Source organism: Sinocyclocheilus grahami, unplaced genomic scaffold (assembly GCF_001515645.1).
Source record: "Sinocyclocheilus grahami isolate Dianchi unplaced genomic scaffold, SAMN03320097.WGS_v1.1 scaffold752.1, whole genome shotgun sequence".
Lineage (NCBI taxonomy): Eukaryota > Metazoa > Chordata > Actinopteri > Cypriniformes > Cyprinidae > Sinocyclocheilus > Sinocyclocheilus grahami.
This window is the reverse complement of record NW_015505931.1, coordinates 481244-498433: the sequence shown is the minus strand read 5'-3', so window position 1 is coordinate 498433 and position 17190 is coordinate 481244. Positions and strand designations below refer to the sequence as shown.

General features: G+C 38.9%; 2 protein-coding genes across 3 annotated transcripts in view; one reads left to right on the top strand and one right to left on the bottom strand.

Annotated features, from left to right (window-relative positions):
- Positions 1–1700: 1700 nt before the first annotated feature.
- Positions 1701–5378, top strand: LOC107561024 (uncharacterized). The gene is made up of 4 exons (XM_016245353.1): positions 1701–1973; positions 2368–3100; positions 5035–5220; positions 5342–5378. The coding sequence occupies exons 1-4, from the start codon at positions 1733–1735 to the stop codon at positions 5376–5378; spliced, it is 1197 nt and encodes a 398-aa protein (XP_016100839.1). The 5' UTR covers positions 1701–1732.
- A 6184-nt stretch (positions 5379–11562) lies between these two features.
- LOC107561033 (neuronal-specific septin-3-like) overlaps positions 11563–17190 on the bottom strand; it is a 122149-nt gene continuing 116521 nt past the window's right edge. For both annotated transcript variants that reach the window (XM_016245365.1, XM_016245366.1), the window contains 4 exons: positions 14251–14346; positions 13966–14062; positions 13118–13169; positions 11563–13021 (listed from right to left, as the gene is read on the bottom strand). In XM_016245365.1, coding sequence (XP_016100851.1) covers positions 12865–13021; positions 13118–13169; positions 13966–14062; positions 14251–14346 — 402 coding nt within the window. In that variant the 3' untranslated portion in view covers positions 11563–12864. The remainder of the gene's footprint in view (positions 13022–13117; positions 13170–13965; positions 14063–14250; positions 14347–17190) is intronic.

Here is a 17190-nt window from a genome sequence, read left to right as displayed (position 1 = left end):
TTGGAAAATAAATTATAGAAATAAACACTTTTATTTAGCAAGGATGCTTTACATTTTCAAAAGTGATGATAAAGACATGTATAATGTTACAAAATATTTATATTTCAGATAAATGCTGTTCTTCTGAAGATCATGCACAGACTATCCTGTCTCTTTGAATTTAAATATATATTTATTCACACTGGCTCTTGAAAACCTCTATGCGAACACACTTGCCCGAAAAAAGTGCGGGGGACGAATTTCCGTCATATCAAAAGTGGGGGGGGGACACGTCCCCTGCATAATCTACGCCCCTGCTTTAGTTGTCCTCAGTGTAAAAAGATGGATCTCAAAATCGTACAGTCACTGTTGGAAAGAGTTCACATATGCAGAAGATGCTGGAAAACCAAAGAATGTGCAGGAGCTAGAAAAATTTTCTGAAGAACAGCAGGCAGTTGAACTGCTCAGGACAAACAAGGGACTCATGAACAACTATCACAAAACATAAAAACAGTCGTGGATCACCCAGGAAACAACAGTATTACGCCGGTTTCACACTGCGAGCGTGAGTGGCGCGTATTTTTTAATCAATGAGTGCATTCACACCAGCAGCAGCAGCAGCGCGTGAGCAGCAGTGAAGCGGGGGTTTTGGCGGTTAGTGTTTTTGTTGCGCTGCTGACGCTCAATTAAAGTGACAGCACACTTTTGATGGACAAAATAAAAATTCTTTCACACAAAACGTGTTAAAAATGCACAGAATAAGCATGTCTAGTGTGTTTTAACACGAATTGGAGTATGTCAGGAAAGAAAATGAAGAATCAAAAATAAGTATAGAAGATTTACCCATTTTAAATTGTTTTTAATTTTTAATTGCCATAAGCGAATTATAACTTAAAACATTTTATCAAACTCACAACAAACAATTCATCTTGCTCAGGATCTTAAGTTACAGTATACATAAGAAATTAATTATTCATTCATTATTGACAGCTTCTGTAAATATTGCACACGTGTTCACTACCATTGACGTGACATACTTACTTTTATTTATTTTCAGTTCCACTTACAGAAACGTGGCTATAGACACAATAAATGCACATGAAACATACTGACATCTTCAACATTCGGCCTAATAAAAATATTATGAACGCTCAGCGTGTTCACCTTGATTAGAAACACACTTTTTAAATCTTTAAATGAATCTCTATGAACAAATAATGACTTAAACATAATAATCTCATTTAACAATTAGCTAAAATAGAATGAATAATTATATTGCTCCAGTTCGTTAGTTACAAAAACGAACAAGGCACAAATTACAAACAAGGACACAAGACGAACACAGACACAAAACAATCGTATAACTCATATTGACAACTTCTAAGAAAAATATTAAGATTTAAATTACGATTGGCTAGAAACGCATAGCCTAATTTTTTATTCAGCTCTACATAAATACATTTTTACATTCTTACTTACCCTAACAATTAGTTAAAATCCAACGAATAATTCACATTTCTCCCGATCAGTTACAAAAACGGAGCTTAATCACAAGTAATTTACATAAAGCATATTGACAGCTTCTATAAGAAATGGACATGGAGATTATGGACACACACTGAGCTATAACTTGGCTAATAGAGCCTATAGGGAATGGGGGCGTGACGTCACGGCTCTAGCGGCGCGGTGGCTGATGGGAAAAATCGCCATATTGTGAGGCCACTTGTTGTGACGCGTCGAGGAAGTTGTAGCCATGGGAAGAACCTGTTGTATTGTTGGATGTAATGTCCGTTCACACGATCGACTTGGCAAGAAATTAGACAACGGACTTTCTTTTTATTGTTTTCCGGCCTGGAAACATAATGAAGGGAGTCATGTGTCCGATGTAACCAAGCGGAGACGGATGGCCTGGATATCCGCCATAAGACGCACGGACATACACTTCGCAGACATCCCAAGATCATTAAAAGTGTGTTCCAAGCATTTTCATTCAAGTAAGTGTATAAACTTCACTTAGCAAATGATTGTGTTCTCATTTTGTTCTGTTCCCGAGAGGAGTAGTCATAGGTTTCTCTGCATTTTGTAACTTGGCACTATTCTGTCGACATTGCGGCAAAGTGAGCAAGCTAAATTAGGCTAGTTCAAATAAAACACTCATATATTCCGAGGTGTAACCCAGCCTGAACTAGAGAGCTAGATTTGATCACTGACTGAAGCACGAGAAATTATCTTAATAACATTTGTAAGTATGTTTGCCACCTGTGAGTATTGTTTGCCACATGAGTTTAGTTGGAACTGAAGCGTAAAGTATCTAGTGTGTGTATATATGTATGTATTCCCATTGTTGATTGCAATAATTTGTTTCAATATGGATACTTTTGTCTAAAGGTAAACCAGCATATGAGATGGACGAGTCTCATCCAGACTGGGCTCCAACCCTGCACCTGGGTCACTCTGAAGTCACAGCCACAGTGTCAGATCGGCATGCCCGCAGACAACATAGACATAATTTGAGAGAATCTGAGGGAGGAGGCCAAACTGAACAAAACAACATGAACGAAGATGAGAGAGATGGAGTCCAAGAAGATGCAGAAGAAGAGGGATATGGGGATCAAGCAGAGGCAGGAGCTGCGGAAGAGGAGGAATATAGAGAACAGACAGAAACAGACAAACCAGCTGCTAAGAGACTAAGAGCAGAATGCCAGTTCTGTGAGCAAAGCAGTGCAGAACTATCCCGTCTTTTGCAGGAAAATAGGGAGCTTAGGTCCGAGTTAAACAAGTTTAAGATGGATGAAGAGTTTTTCAAAGATAATACAGAGAAGGTACGATATTATACAGGACTTCCATGTTTTGCAATTGTGATGTCAATGTTTACTACTGTTAAGCCCTTCCTGCCAGTTGCAAAGAAGCTTTCACAATTTCAAATGGTTTTACTGACACTCATTCGTCTAAGGCTTGATCTTCCAATCCAGCATCTTTCACACATTTTTAATGTGTCATGTAGAACTCTTTCTGCTACCTTCGCCGACACCATAGATGTGCTGTATGCACGCCTTACTCCCTTGTTGTACTGGCCTGAGAGACACTGTTTACAAGCCACAATGCCACATCAATTTTTTGTGTTATTGAAATATTACAAAAATATTACAAAAAATGGTTTTAAGTCAGTTATTTCTATCTTTTGCTGTAGTGTGTCAGTGGAAATATCAGTTTACATTTCCAAACATTCATTTTGCCATTAATTATAATAATCCAGTGAGATTTTTGTTTGTACAAGGAGTCTGACAGCAGCCAGTGCTCCACACAGAGATTTGATCTGATCATCATCCAGTCTGTCTGGAATGACATAAAGAAACATATTTTTAGGATCCTTTGATGAATAGAAAGATCCAAAGATCAGCAGTTATCACTATACCATTCAAAAGCTTGGAGTCAGTATATATACACTGAACAAAATTATAAACGCAACACTTTTGTTTTTTCCCCCTTTTTTCATGAGCTGAACTCAAAGATCTAAGACTTTTTTATGTACACAAAAGGCCTATTTTCTCCCCTTCCTGCTAGAGTTGTCTGGCAATTATCTTGGCATCCTATCTGATGTTTCTGAACATTTGTTTATGTTCCTCCACCAAGATCCAATCACAGTGTTGCACATCTCCCTCCACACTGCAGTTAGAGAGGGGCCCTGCCATAAACTGATCCCTGGAATGCCATCTTGACTGTTGTTCACCACAGCTTTATAAATAAAGGTGACTTGACTTGACTACCATCTTGTCTTAGTTTTTTGTAACAGATGATTCAGATGATCAGATGATTCCTTTCAAGAGCTGGTTGTTGCTCTACGAAGAGCCCTCACTCCTCCACCAAACCCAGCACCTCCTGTCACCACCATCACATCACCGGTACCTGTTACTCACCCAATATAGACTTCCAGTCCCATGTTTAATCTAGCTCCATTCTCCAGAGCACTCCAGAGGAATGCAGTGGCTTTTTTACTAGAGTGTTAATTATCACTCAAGATGCAACCACATCGTTTTCCAAATGATTGATCTAAAATCTCTTTTGTGCTTTCACTGCTAAGAGGAAGAGCTCTACAATAGGTAAAAAAAAACATATGGCAGCAAGGCAGCTGGAATGTGCCAGGTCTCCTCACCACCTATCGAGAAGTAGCCCACACTCTGTGGTTGCATCTCGCCACCTATGATGATTCAAATGGATTAGAAAAATTCATACAACTCTCCACCCATGTTGCTCACTGTATGAAAGCCTGCTTGATAGAAATGCCTGCTCTGCAACCTCTGCCTGCTCCGTGACTTCATACCACCACAGACTCTTCAAAACCAGTCTGTGAACCTATGAAAAGGGACTCTTCCTGACTGTCACAGACAGAGTACTAATGGCAGCTGACCCAGAGACTTTGCCTGTATTGAGGTGATGGACAATGGTGATGGTCTCATCTGTCCTCCAAGACCTGAGGTGAGTTGCTACAACTCCCAACCTTTGCCACTCACCTTTTCTCATGGGTGTGAGTCTTACTGCTCCTGGTCTCTCACTTACAGTATCCTTCTTGTCTCTTAGCTGGCAATTTCATCTCTGGTGCGCTCTGCTGCCAGTTTCACCTTGTTGGATTACAAATTTAAGAATCTGTTTAAGATCTACTGATCCTATGTCCTGACATAACACCACATGAAAAAACTCTGGTGAGCTATATTGTATTGGGCATTTAAGGTGAACATGATGGCATCAGTTTACTAATTAAGAGTCAGTATATTGTACAGCGATTTAGTTTTGCCAGCTCCTGATTGTCCAACAGAAAGGCAAATTGTGTGAATGTTTACATTTCTCTATTTAATCGTGATCAGGTGCTGCTTATATCATTTGGCATACTGTTATTTGTAGAGTTTTGGTTAAGTGCTCACTTCTGAGGCTGTGTGTAAGGACATCACCTTCAAGGTCTGCCCACTGAATGCCTATAAAATACAATGTATGTCTGCCTTAGCAAGACTTTAATGACTGCAGCTCCAAACTGCAAGCTGAATTCTTATGTACTCCCAGAACGAGACCCAACACCATCAACATGTCAGGCTTGTGTTGGAAAGGCAGAGGAAATTCCACCTATTCCTCAAGGCAGAGAAATGTGAATTTCCATCAGACAGCCATCCAGTTCCTGGGCTATAATATCGGTCCTGAAGAAATCCAGATGGACGAGGGGAAGGTGGAAGCAGTTCAGTGTCTTCCTAGGTTTTGCCAATTTATAGCTGTAGTTATAGTTCTATAATTTCTTAAATTTGCCAATTATAGTTATATCAGTGCACCACTCACCTCTCTATTAAGTTTCTGTCTATTTAAGTCTCTGTCCTAGAACCACCAGGGCCTCCCATGCCCTTCAACAACTCTAAATTTTACTTTCGCTCCTCTTATTATCCATCCAGACAATAACAGCTGTCCTCTCTCAACAGCATGGTAAACCTCCCTAACTCCATCAATGTGCCTTCTCCTGAAAACTCTCCCTGTTGGAACAGAATTATGACATTAGCAACCAAGAACTTATTGCTATCGCGATTGAAGAGTGGTGGCATAGGCTGGAGGGGGCCACCATCTATTCCTGGTGCTAACTGACCAACACAATGCAGTTTGCTCAGCTGATAAGATCTTAGTCCCTACATCTCAATGGCTTTCACTAACGTGGTCAGTTATTTCCTCCGTGGGCACTGGCCAACCAGGGATCAATAGGACCCTCTTGCTTCTTCAGGACTGGTTCTGGTGATGTCAGGAATATGCAATGTGCCAAAACACCCTGGCACCTACCATCCGGAAAATGTCTCAGGTTACAACTGTACCCCGAAAAGGGAACGAGATGCTGCGTCATATGATAACACTTTGGGGAACACCTTCAGTGTGCAAGCATCTGAAGCATGTGTGAAACTAGTCCTATCCTGATTGGTGTTGCATCATGACGTAGCGAATGACGTCGTATGTGACGACAGACACAGAAACTACAAAGAGATGCCGGTACACAATAGAGATAGCATTTGATAGGTCGGAGCAAGTCGCCCTCAGGCATACTGAGGTGTGGCAAAGAGATGCAGCATCTCATTCACTTCTCATGGAACAGGGTTACAGTTCCCCTTCAAGGGAATTCAAGCTGCATCATATGATGACACTTTGGAGGACGAGATACCCACTGAGCCACACTGGATAATGCCTGTCCTAGTGTGAACTGTTCAGGCACAACTTAGGACAAGTGCACCTGCACACACAGCATAGAAGGAAGGTGCAGACAGAGAAACATAGACATATGGCAAGAAATCTGTAGACGTGCCCATAACAACTAAAGACAATACTTTATTGAACCTTTTCTGATAAGAAATGTGCGCTGCAAACGTGAGCATTTTTGACGATCCTTTCTGTCCAGTCTGCTCGTTTTATCGTGTTTAACCACAGCTGTCGTCGGTTTTTTGTCTGGCAGAGGTAGCAGATATGCGATTACATTTCTAATTTAAGGCTGTTTTACATCGATTCTGGCACCCAACATCACAACAAGATGATATTTTAAGCTCCTTATGTAGCCAAATCTGCGCTGGTTTGAATGGGCTGCCTCCCGTTTTCCCCTTTGTTTTGCTGCCTCCAGCTAGCGCTGTGACATCGCTGACCCTAGTTACCTGTGGTTGGCCTGGCCGTGCGTCACTCAGAAAACAACAGACCAATCAGAAGAGAGGCTCATGAATATTAATTAGACAGACCAAAATCGACCTGTTCTCAGTAGAGCTCCTCAGAAAGGAGCTGTAAAAATATGGGTTGGTTTTTGGTACTTATACCGCAAATATATATTCTTAAGGACATCAAAACCGCAAATAAAACTCCAGAAAGGTGTACAATATGGGACCTTTAAAATCTCATGAAAGTATGTGGGGTGGCCAAGCCAACATCACCACATATTTCCTGCAAGGAGACCTCCAAAAGAGCTTTAGAAGATGCCATACTTCTAGTGGAATGCCAAAGGTGAAGTCATGCCTTGCACCTGGTAGGCCAAAGAAATTGCTTCAACGATCCAATTACTAATCGTTTGCTTAGAGGCTGGGGATCCCTTCCTGGGCAGCCCGAAACGCACCAATAACAGGTTTGACCTCCTCCATTGAGAGGACTTCCGAACATACAGCTCCAAAGCATGTACAGGGCAAAGCAAATGAAGCCTCTCTTGGTCTGCCAATGCATGCAGTGGAGGATGGAAGGCAGGAGCTAACTGTAAGCAGGACTGAGCGACAGACAAAGCTAGAAGGTCCCCAACTCGGGGCGAAACCCAAACTGAAGTCTGTAACCTGTAACCAGGACCCACTGAGACACATTTGGAAGCTCTTTCCATGCTTCTAAGTGATCTACTAGGGGAATTAGCCTCTCGAGGCCAACCTCGGGTGCTTTGTTCACTTTGACTTCAATACCCTGAAGCGGAGGACCGGCAGGGAATAATTTAATTTGATTTTCAGTTTGCGGACGCAAACACTGCATGGGCACAGACATTTCGGGCAGACACTGCAGCGAGCATTCACTGAAAACCGATGTGTCCCAAAGCATACTGGATGGTGGGATACAAACATCAATTTCCTGAGGGGTTCCCCCATGAATTATTATGAATTGTCAAGTAACCAGCACTAGTCAGTAAGGAAGATTAGTGGATCCAGATAGCCTACATATGTGTGTGTTGACAAAAAACTATAAAAAGAGACGTCACATAGGGCTAAATGAATAATATTTAAAAAAAATGCTGCAGCAGCGGGGAAGTTAAACATGCATGCTTGATTTTAATGTGTTATTTGTCTACTGAACCTTTCGTGTCCTCGTCGATAAGTGGGAAGCGGTCCTGACACGATGATCGTCATCGCGGGTGATGTGCTGCGCACCGTCTAGATCAGGTTCCTGAAGTCCCTCTTCAGTGTCTCCATCTGCCGCAGCTTGGTGTCATTAACCACGACCGCTCCGGTGCTCTCGTTGCCCTTCAGGATCACGGTGAAGTTCATCTGGCAAGATCGCGTCCTGGGTGCACCAGGTCTGAGCAGAGAAACACACGGAGTAGAGGTGGTGGGAGAGTTAGCAACACGCTGTATACTTACCCCGGACTTGTGAGTGTCAGCCCGGGATGTTTCCAGCGCGGCTCTCTGCTCTTCCGCTCTTCCGCTCTCGAACGTGTCCTCACCTGCACTCAAAGGTAGACACACATCCACCATTAAAGCAAGTAACAGTGAGTAAAACAATGGTAATGTGTGTGAATAGAGTATTAGCAATGTAAGCGAGATTAGTAGCAACCACGCTGGTGATGCTAACGGGCTATATGCTAATAGCGGACTCGGGAAATCAAAATAGAACTAGTGATAACAAGGCGCTCTGATTGTTTTTGTTGTAGAATACAATAGGGGATGTATTCACACGTTATAGAAACGAAAATTATGGTGTATAAAATTGATTTTAAGATAAAAAAAATAGACGATAAAGAATTAACTTGACGGAGCTAAAACTCAAAACACACGGCAGCAACAAACAGGAAGTGACGTACCACTTCACTATCAAAATGTGAGACTCGCTCTGAATGGATCATTTGAATCAGTGGGTTGTTGACTCAAGAACAGCTGCAATTGGAACAGTCCAATTCGCAAATTAATCATTTTGTGCGATCCTCGAACTGATTTAAAAGGTTAATTGAAAAGAATCAGTTGGTTCATGAATCGGACACCGCTTTTGCATCTCAAAGCAAAAATTTAAATAAATGTAAATGTAAGTAAAAATACTTCGTAACTGTCCACCACTGGTCATGAATAACCTGCCTGCACTGTTTATGGTCCGTTTACTGTCAGTCAAGTGTTGCCAGATATTGCTAGGAAAAACAAAAAGAAGAAGAAATAAACCGAAATAAGTCCATATCTTGAACTTTGGAAAATAATATGAAGATATCGGAGACCCTAACCTGAAACCTCACTTATTCACTTCCTAAATTGTCACATAAGTGGAAAAATAACCTGTCCTGAGCATAACATTGATCGCGCCTAACCTGCCTTCCGTTTCCATCATACAACTTTCGTTTCCACTATACTCTTCTTATTCTTCTTCATCGGTTTTATGGCGGGTAGCACCAATGTTAAGGTGCATTATCGCCACCTACTGTATTGGAGTGTGGACCAGCGTTTACCCTTTCATAATGAGACAAAAAAACAAACAGATAATATAAATAAATAAATCCCTCTATATTCTCTTAATTATCTCTGTTCTCTTACGATACAGTCATTAAGTCTAATCCATAAGTAAATAAATTTTTAAGCTTTAGGTTATCCACTCCTGTCTTTTTAAGTTAATTCTTCATTGTTTCTCATTCATTAGTATACTTTTGACAAACACAAATAACATGTTCTACTGATTTCTCTATTCCACAATGCTCACATAATCCTGTTGGATGTTTATTTATTATGTTTAAGGTTTTATTCAGCATAGTATGTCCAACCCTTAATCTTTTTAGAATATTTTCCTCTTTGGTGCTTCTTTTAGTTATTCTCACTACTCCTACTTCTCGCTGTATTTCATAAAGTTGACATCCTGTATTTCCTGTATCCCATTTATGTTGCCCCTCCTTAGTGGTATTTGCTTTAATTACTGCTTTTGCTTCATATTTACTAAGTGAGATATCCATGATCTCCTCGTTTTCCAAAGCCTGTTTTGCTAATCCATCAACCTTTTCATTACCCTTTATCCCCCTATGAGCTGGTATCCACATAAATATTATCATGATGTTCAAATTCTTAAATCTATACAGATTTTCATACATCTCATTTACTATATCTTGTCTACTATGAGATGTGAATGACTGCAATGACTTTAATGCCGAACGTGAATCTGTACAAAGTATAACCTTTTTTATCTGAGTCTCCTCTATCCACTGTAGTGCTGTTGCTATTGAAAATGTATGATTGTGTGCGTTAAAATATGTGACTATGAGAGCAAAAATCTATCAATGTGTTCGTTAAAATATGTGACTATGAGAGCAAAAATGTATGAATGTGAAAAGAGAATGTGTGTGAGAGTAGAAATATAGTCAAGTCACCTTTATTTGTATAGAGCTTTATACAATACTGATTGTGTCAAAGCAAAAATATAGGCCTATGTATGTGAAAAGAAAAGTGTGTGAGAGCGCCAGAATGATTTATGGCTTGTACGGCCCTTCATACCAGCCACATGGTCTTTTTTTTTTTGTAACTTAGACTATACACACATACCCAAGGATACAGATTACTTAATTTACTTTCATTTACTATAATATTCTCTCTCCCTCTCCTCCTGGGGAAATTACATTTAAATTATTTACATATAATAGTTATAAATAAATGTTTCCCATGTTCATTAGGTTTCATCTCTTGGTTTTAAAAATTATATTTTCACTATGACATTAATAATCATTACCTCAAGAGCCCTTAAAAGGAACATATTACCATCTGATTCATAAACTTACATCAATATGTGATGATATGCAGAACAAATCACAAGCCCAGCAGTCTCTTAATTTAGCTATTGTATAGAATGCATTTTCTCCTACAATCTGTAGTGAATGAAAATATATTTCCTAATTCAACCAATTCTTTGTTAAGACTAAGAAATAATCAGATACAAAATTAAATGACAATAAAAATAGCAATCTTTATTTTTTCCAAATCTACAATAATAAGATAAATCTTACCTTATACTACAACAAAATAAAATACATTTTTATTCAGTATTAAAAAAAAAATAAGACAGGGGTACAATAATCATAAAATAATCCGTTTTAACGTATAGAATATTTCTGGATATTTGGGGCATGAAATTGCACAATATGGGTTGAACAGAACATTATAAGTCTATGAGACTAGGATATTTGGTTTCCGTTCTTTATTGCTACAAAATAACATGATTGACACCAAAACTTTTATGACAACCAGGATTTAGACAACCATGTCATTTTTCAATTGTTTTGCTAATCATTAGGTAGCACTGGGCGGGACTAAGGAACCTGAGACTAGAATCAAAACTGTCCCCATATCTTTTAAGCAGTATGCATAATCTTTTGGTAAAAAAACAACAACAAAAGTAACAAATTTACATCCCCTTAAGTATACACTACGTAAGCAAAATAAGTGACAAGTCATCTGTGAATGGGCTAAGACAGGGGTGTCAAACTCAATTCCTGGAGGGCCAGAACCCTGCAGAGTTTAGATTCAACCCTAATTAATCACACCTGATCCAACTAATCAAGTCCTTCGGACTTATTTGAAAACTACATGGGGTGCATTCCAAACGGGATATATCGCCTTCCGAAGGGCACTTCGGAGTGAAAACAATCATGGCCACCATATTGAAGGGTCTTTCCAAACCAACCTGCTTAAAACTGGCCACTTCAAAGGGCCCTTCGGAATGAAGGATTTCGAAGGGTACAACTGATGGACACTTTGGTCTCCCATGATCGTTTGTGCAGATTCTTTCCATGATGACGGCGCCTCCGTCTGGGCACGGGATGATGATGCAGAAGGGCACTTCAAGAAACAGTTGTTTGGTCCCCTACACCCTTCAACCCTTTGAAGCTCTCACTCCGGAGAGTAAACCCTTTGAAGGGATTAGGGCATAGGGATGATCCCTTCCGAATGGAACACGGATGGTATGTGCGTCAGAGCAGGGTTGGAACAAAACTCTGCAGGGCTCCGGCTCTCCAGGAATTGAGTTTGACACCCCTAGGCTAAGATATTAATTGTGTCCACATGGTAAGAAATTTTTTGGGGTTTGGGGTTCACTGCATGGTGACAACATGAAATACATCTATCAATAAATCATGGTCACATGTATATAGATAGAGAACAAAATGGCTCAGGATTTGCTTTACTGAATACTGAGAGTCACGAAAGAAAGAACCGTAAGTACAGGTGCTTTGGGTCAATGGTGGCTTTCTGGAAATCTAAACAGTTGACAAAAGCTACACTATAACATTCAGGTAACATGATTCTGTGTATAAATACATAACTCTTTACATACTAAAAGATGTCTGGCTCTCTTTAAAACAAAAATAACATTTAATTTCACATAAGTATGTCAAGGCCTTTACAATTAAAAAGCACAACAATAATTACAATGACAAAATAAATGAACGATGCTTGAAAAAACAAATGTGAACATGGCACAAAGCACACGAGAATTTCATAGATAGGTAAAGATACCACACAGGGCATAGTCACTAAAAAAAGGGGGATACTGAAACTGCATTATGTTTATACTCAACTAAAATTATATTCATACAACGTTTTAATCAAGATCAAAAAACTCTTGCCTAAAAGTGTGTGACTACACAGTCAGAAGACCTAAATCATTTTCCACTTGTCTTTGTTCCATTATATTTTTAAAAAGTGAAAAATATTATTTATTTGGATTTTTATGCTCTAGAGCCCATCATTTTTATAGCCAAATAGTCAAAGTATGATTTTGTTCAAATTGCAACTTAACCACTTGTGTTATTTGTAATGATTAAGTGAGAGAGCTTTATGGTACTGTATGTTGAACTTCTGACAGATGCAATTTTTTTCTGAGCTCTAAGATGTTAACATAAATGAGAACATTGAAAAAACATTATAACACATTTAATACAAATCTCATTACAAAACATCACATTTTGCTACACATTTAAAGATTCATATTCCACAGATCGGAAATAGTTTTGGTGTTATAAAACAATAGTCAACAGACAGAGCCAGGCAAAATGATGAAGGCAGAATGAACTGAGGAAGTGACTGTTGAAAATTAAGATATTGAAGGAAAGAAAGCTAGATGGACGGACTGATGGATGGATGGATGGATGGGTGGATAGATGGATGGTCAGACAGACATCTACATCTCATGGGAGAGGACTTCATGCTCAGGTACGCCATTGGCGTGGATTGCTGGCTGCCCGTTTGGTTTTGTGTTATTCTCATTGAGTCTGCGCACGCGGTACATCTCATAATGGATGCTGCTTGTGATATCTTTGATGTTCTGCATATGAGTTCTAGAAAACAGAGAGAGAGAACATTTATATTAGAATGTATTTATTAACTGTAGTTACACAAATACTCTAAAAACATTTTTTTTAATTGTTGAATACCTGATGAGCAAATCCCGCAAGTAGGCAAACTCACAGTGTGCGGTGTTCTCAACTGCAAAAAGAATAATTAAAAAAAGATGATGATGTGGTTTTAGAGAGTAGTTCTGTCATGAAAACAACTACAAAATTATATAACATATTGTTGTATAAACGTTTTGTCACTGTATGTTTCTATTTGCTATTGTGTTTGAGGTGTGGAAGCATTTTATTGCCACTAGATTGCAGTGCTGTAACACATAACAGAGCATTTGAGCAACAAAATGCTTACATCACATTTAAAATAGGCAACCTAGAGAGTGAGCATGTGCATGAATGTGCACAAAAGCCCAATTAATAAAAATCAATTAAATCTAATTTGAACTTCTTCCATTTGAGAGTGATAAATTATAACAGCCAAACCATTTTTTTTATTTTATTTTGTTGATTAGTGGCAGTTAAAAACTAACATGTAAGGTTGAAAATTTGACATGTCTTGATGACATTAAAAAAGAACTGCATTAAACATTCAGTTAGTCATGTATTAAAACTCCATGATGTCCTGTAGAGAGTCCTTCACAGTTATGTGATGTGGCTCTTTTAAAAGTTTAGCTTAGCTGTTTAAATCATTAAAATCTGTTTAAATACATTAAAACAAGCAAAGCAATGTAGGATGGCTGTGGACACAAGTACATAAAATTCCTTACAACCAAATGTTTTTAAATCAAGAAGAAAAAAAAACCAACAACACAGGACTCCAATCCAACAACGAAGCTCACTGGCAGAGAGGATATGCAGATGTGATTTTGGGCAAGAAAAAGTAAGCTTGAAGAAAAGTGGTGAGAGAGGCTGAATGTTTGTGTGTGCACTACCTTCTACTGTCCCCCATCTTGTTTTCCTGCCCAGAAGTCTTTTTCCGTTGACCTGATATTCTTGATCACTTCCCACCACAGCAAATGGGATCATCGCCTAAAACAGATCATATGAAAACCTTTAATATACAAAAGCAACACTTGGAATTACAATATACAGTCAGGCAAAAACAGAAGGCACAAAAGCTCACTTCATGAACTGTAAGTCATAAACAAGCGCATTTTAACGCATACCACAGTAGGAGTGATTGAGTGATAAAGATAAAAAGTGACATGTGGACATACCCTGATCTTCTCATTAATCATTCTGTCCTCTGCATCCTCATCAAACTCCTTTTGAGGATATATGTCGATTTCATTGGCTCGCAAGTCCTCTCTTATCTGCACAAACACACACACCAGAAAGAATCCATGAAACAGTGTTTAGTTCCTCATTCATCTTTGGAGGACATGCATGAGTGTGCGAAGAACATTAGGTCATTTACAAAAAAAATTAAATAATAATAATAATTTGTTACTAACCTGCATGACTGACTTTTTTCTATTGAACAGAATAAATGTTAAAGAATGTACTGGTTGCTCTTTCACATGCAATTAATGGGGACTGGAGCTTTCAAGCTTAAAAACGATGTAAAATCATCATAAAAATGGTCCCTTCAACTCAATAAATTCCAAGTCATCAGAAGCTATACAGTAACTTTGTGTTACGCACAGGTGGAATTGCCAAAGTTTTCACACAGTGAGTTTGATAACTGAATTAATTCTATTTGTAAATAATCCATTTAGACCTTTTCCATAAAATTAATGTGACTTCAATTTTATTATATGCAAATGAGCACTAACTCATTACTTTCTTCATAATTTGTCCTTTTCTGTTCCATGGAAGAAAGTAAGTCATAAGTTTGGAACTACATGAGGCTGAGTAGAAGGATGATAGAATTGATTTCATTTTTGGGTGAACTTTTCCATTTTTAATGGCACATTCTGTACTCTATATTAAGGGTCACCATGCTTTTCAGATGTCAGATTGAATAATCGTAACCCACAGGACTTCAGACTTCTGGCAGTGAAGATTTAAACTGACCACTGGGAGCATAATAAAAAGAATACAGTGAGAGAGCTTTTAGCCAGCGGGAGGATTTAATGAAGGACGATGAATCAAAACTACACACTTCACAAAATCCACTCTGGAGCCGGTGTTTGTTTTGATTCTCTGCTTCCATGTGCTTGATGTCCTGAGGTGGACATTAAAGCAAATAAACCAGACAAATTCAGCAAGTCCGCATCAATGTTCTCAAGGTTGAAAAGAGTGTCACCCTACTCTCGTCAGGTCAGAGACCGCGTGGGGTGGAGGAAAAGGATCTAAGGATTGTGCGCTGACCACACAGCCAAACAAAACAGTTGTGTACGAGCCTAAAGAGCTTCTAGAGCCTGGGGTTTGTTCTGTTTGGCAGGTGAAGCAAATGTTAGAAGGAAACAGTAGCTTGGACACCCACTGAGTTTCCTCTGGCAGCTTTTAGACAGGCAAAATCAATAGACATTATACGAGGTGAAGTATGAGAAGGATAAAGTTGCCTTCACTCACTACAAGAGCACAACACAAACATGTTCATTGATCAGTAGCTAATTACTTCTATGAAAATGAACATACAAAAAGCATGATGCGTGCAGTCCTTATGATCTCTTACCGCTGAAGAGCCTGTTATTGCTTTATATTAAAATGTAAGTTATCGGTTCACATGTTTGCAGTCCTGCCAACCTTGGAATAATTTTATGAGTACCTATAGTCCTAGATATCGACATTACTACTTGAAGCTCCTTGATTGCTAATGTCAAAATACTGCAAAATGCAAGACCTGCAATGTGCAAAATGCAAGATTTAATGTTAAATATTTTCCAAAGGTTAGCAGGTCTGCACAGTGCAGCAATACAGTTAGCCAGCAGATCAATACATACCTCGGTTTTTAACTACTGGTTTCAGTTCAGTTCAGTTCTGTTGGCTTGGCACAGTATTTTTTTTGCGATTTACAATTTAAAATGCTATTTAGAAAAAAACTCTAGTACACTTCTGTACACTGTAGAAAAAAATTGGATTATCATATGTCTACAAATTTATTTTGAGAGAAGTATTATTTTTATGGATTGGCCAATATTTAGCACTAGAAACACATGTAATGTAATGTCTGTTTCATTCATACTGGACGCCAGAGGGCGCCCTTGTGCAGAAAATCCACATATGCATCACAGAAGTAAAGGAACCATAGAAAGATGCCATTAATACAGGTAATGAGTGGAGGACAGAGGAGCCTCTTAAAGAAGAACTTACAGGTCTGTGAGAGCCAGAACTCTTGCTTGTTTGTAGGTGACCAAATACTTATTTTACAGAGGAATTTACCAATTAATCCTTTAAAAATCCTACATTGTGTTTTTCTGGATTTTTTTTTCTCATTTTGTCTCTCATAGTTGAGGTATACCTATGATGAAAATTACAGGCCTCTCTCATCTTTTTAAGTGGGAGAACTTGCACAATTGGTGGCTGACTAAATACTTTTTTTCCCCACTGTAGATATGTATAGGTAGATTCCCCATTCAACTGCGTCAAGCACATAGACACGTCTGCCATCTTTAACGGTCAACTTGACGTCATTCACCATAATGAATCAATGAATATTTGAAGATGCCACAATCCTGCACAGCCGATGATTGTAAAAACGGCCGGGATTTAAATTTCCGAAGAAATGGGATAACCTTTCACAGGTGATAATGTGTTGGTTTGTCTTTTTAAATGTATTAAAGGGGTCATATGATGCGATTTAAATTTTTCTTTTCTCTTTGGAGTGTTACAAGCTCTTGGTGCATAAAGAAGATCTGTAAAGTTGCAAAGACTAAAGTCTCAAATCCAAAGAGATATTCTTTATAAAAGTTAAGAGTCAACCACGCCTACCTAAAACGGCTCGTTCTAACACACCCCCACATATCTACGTCACTATGGAAATATTAGCATAATGCTGCCCAAATGTGCACGCAAAGAAAGAAGGGGTGGTTTCAGGAACAGCAGTCATGTTGATGCAGCCATGTCAGGGAGACGCTGTGTTTCAGTGCAAAAGCAAAAGCACTTTGTTTGGCCTTCCGGAAGTAGATGCAATTAGGAATCATTGGTTAAGATTTATTTACAACAGAACAGCACAACCCAGATGTTCGAATTTGTGCAACGCATTTTATGGA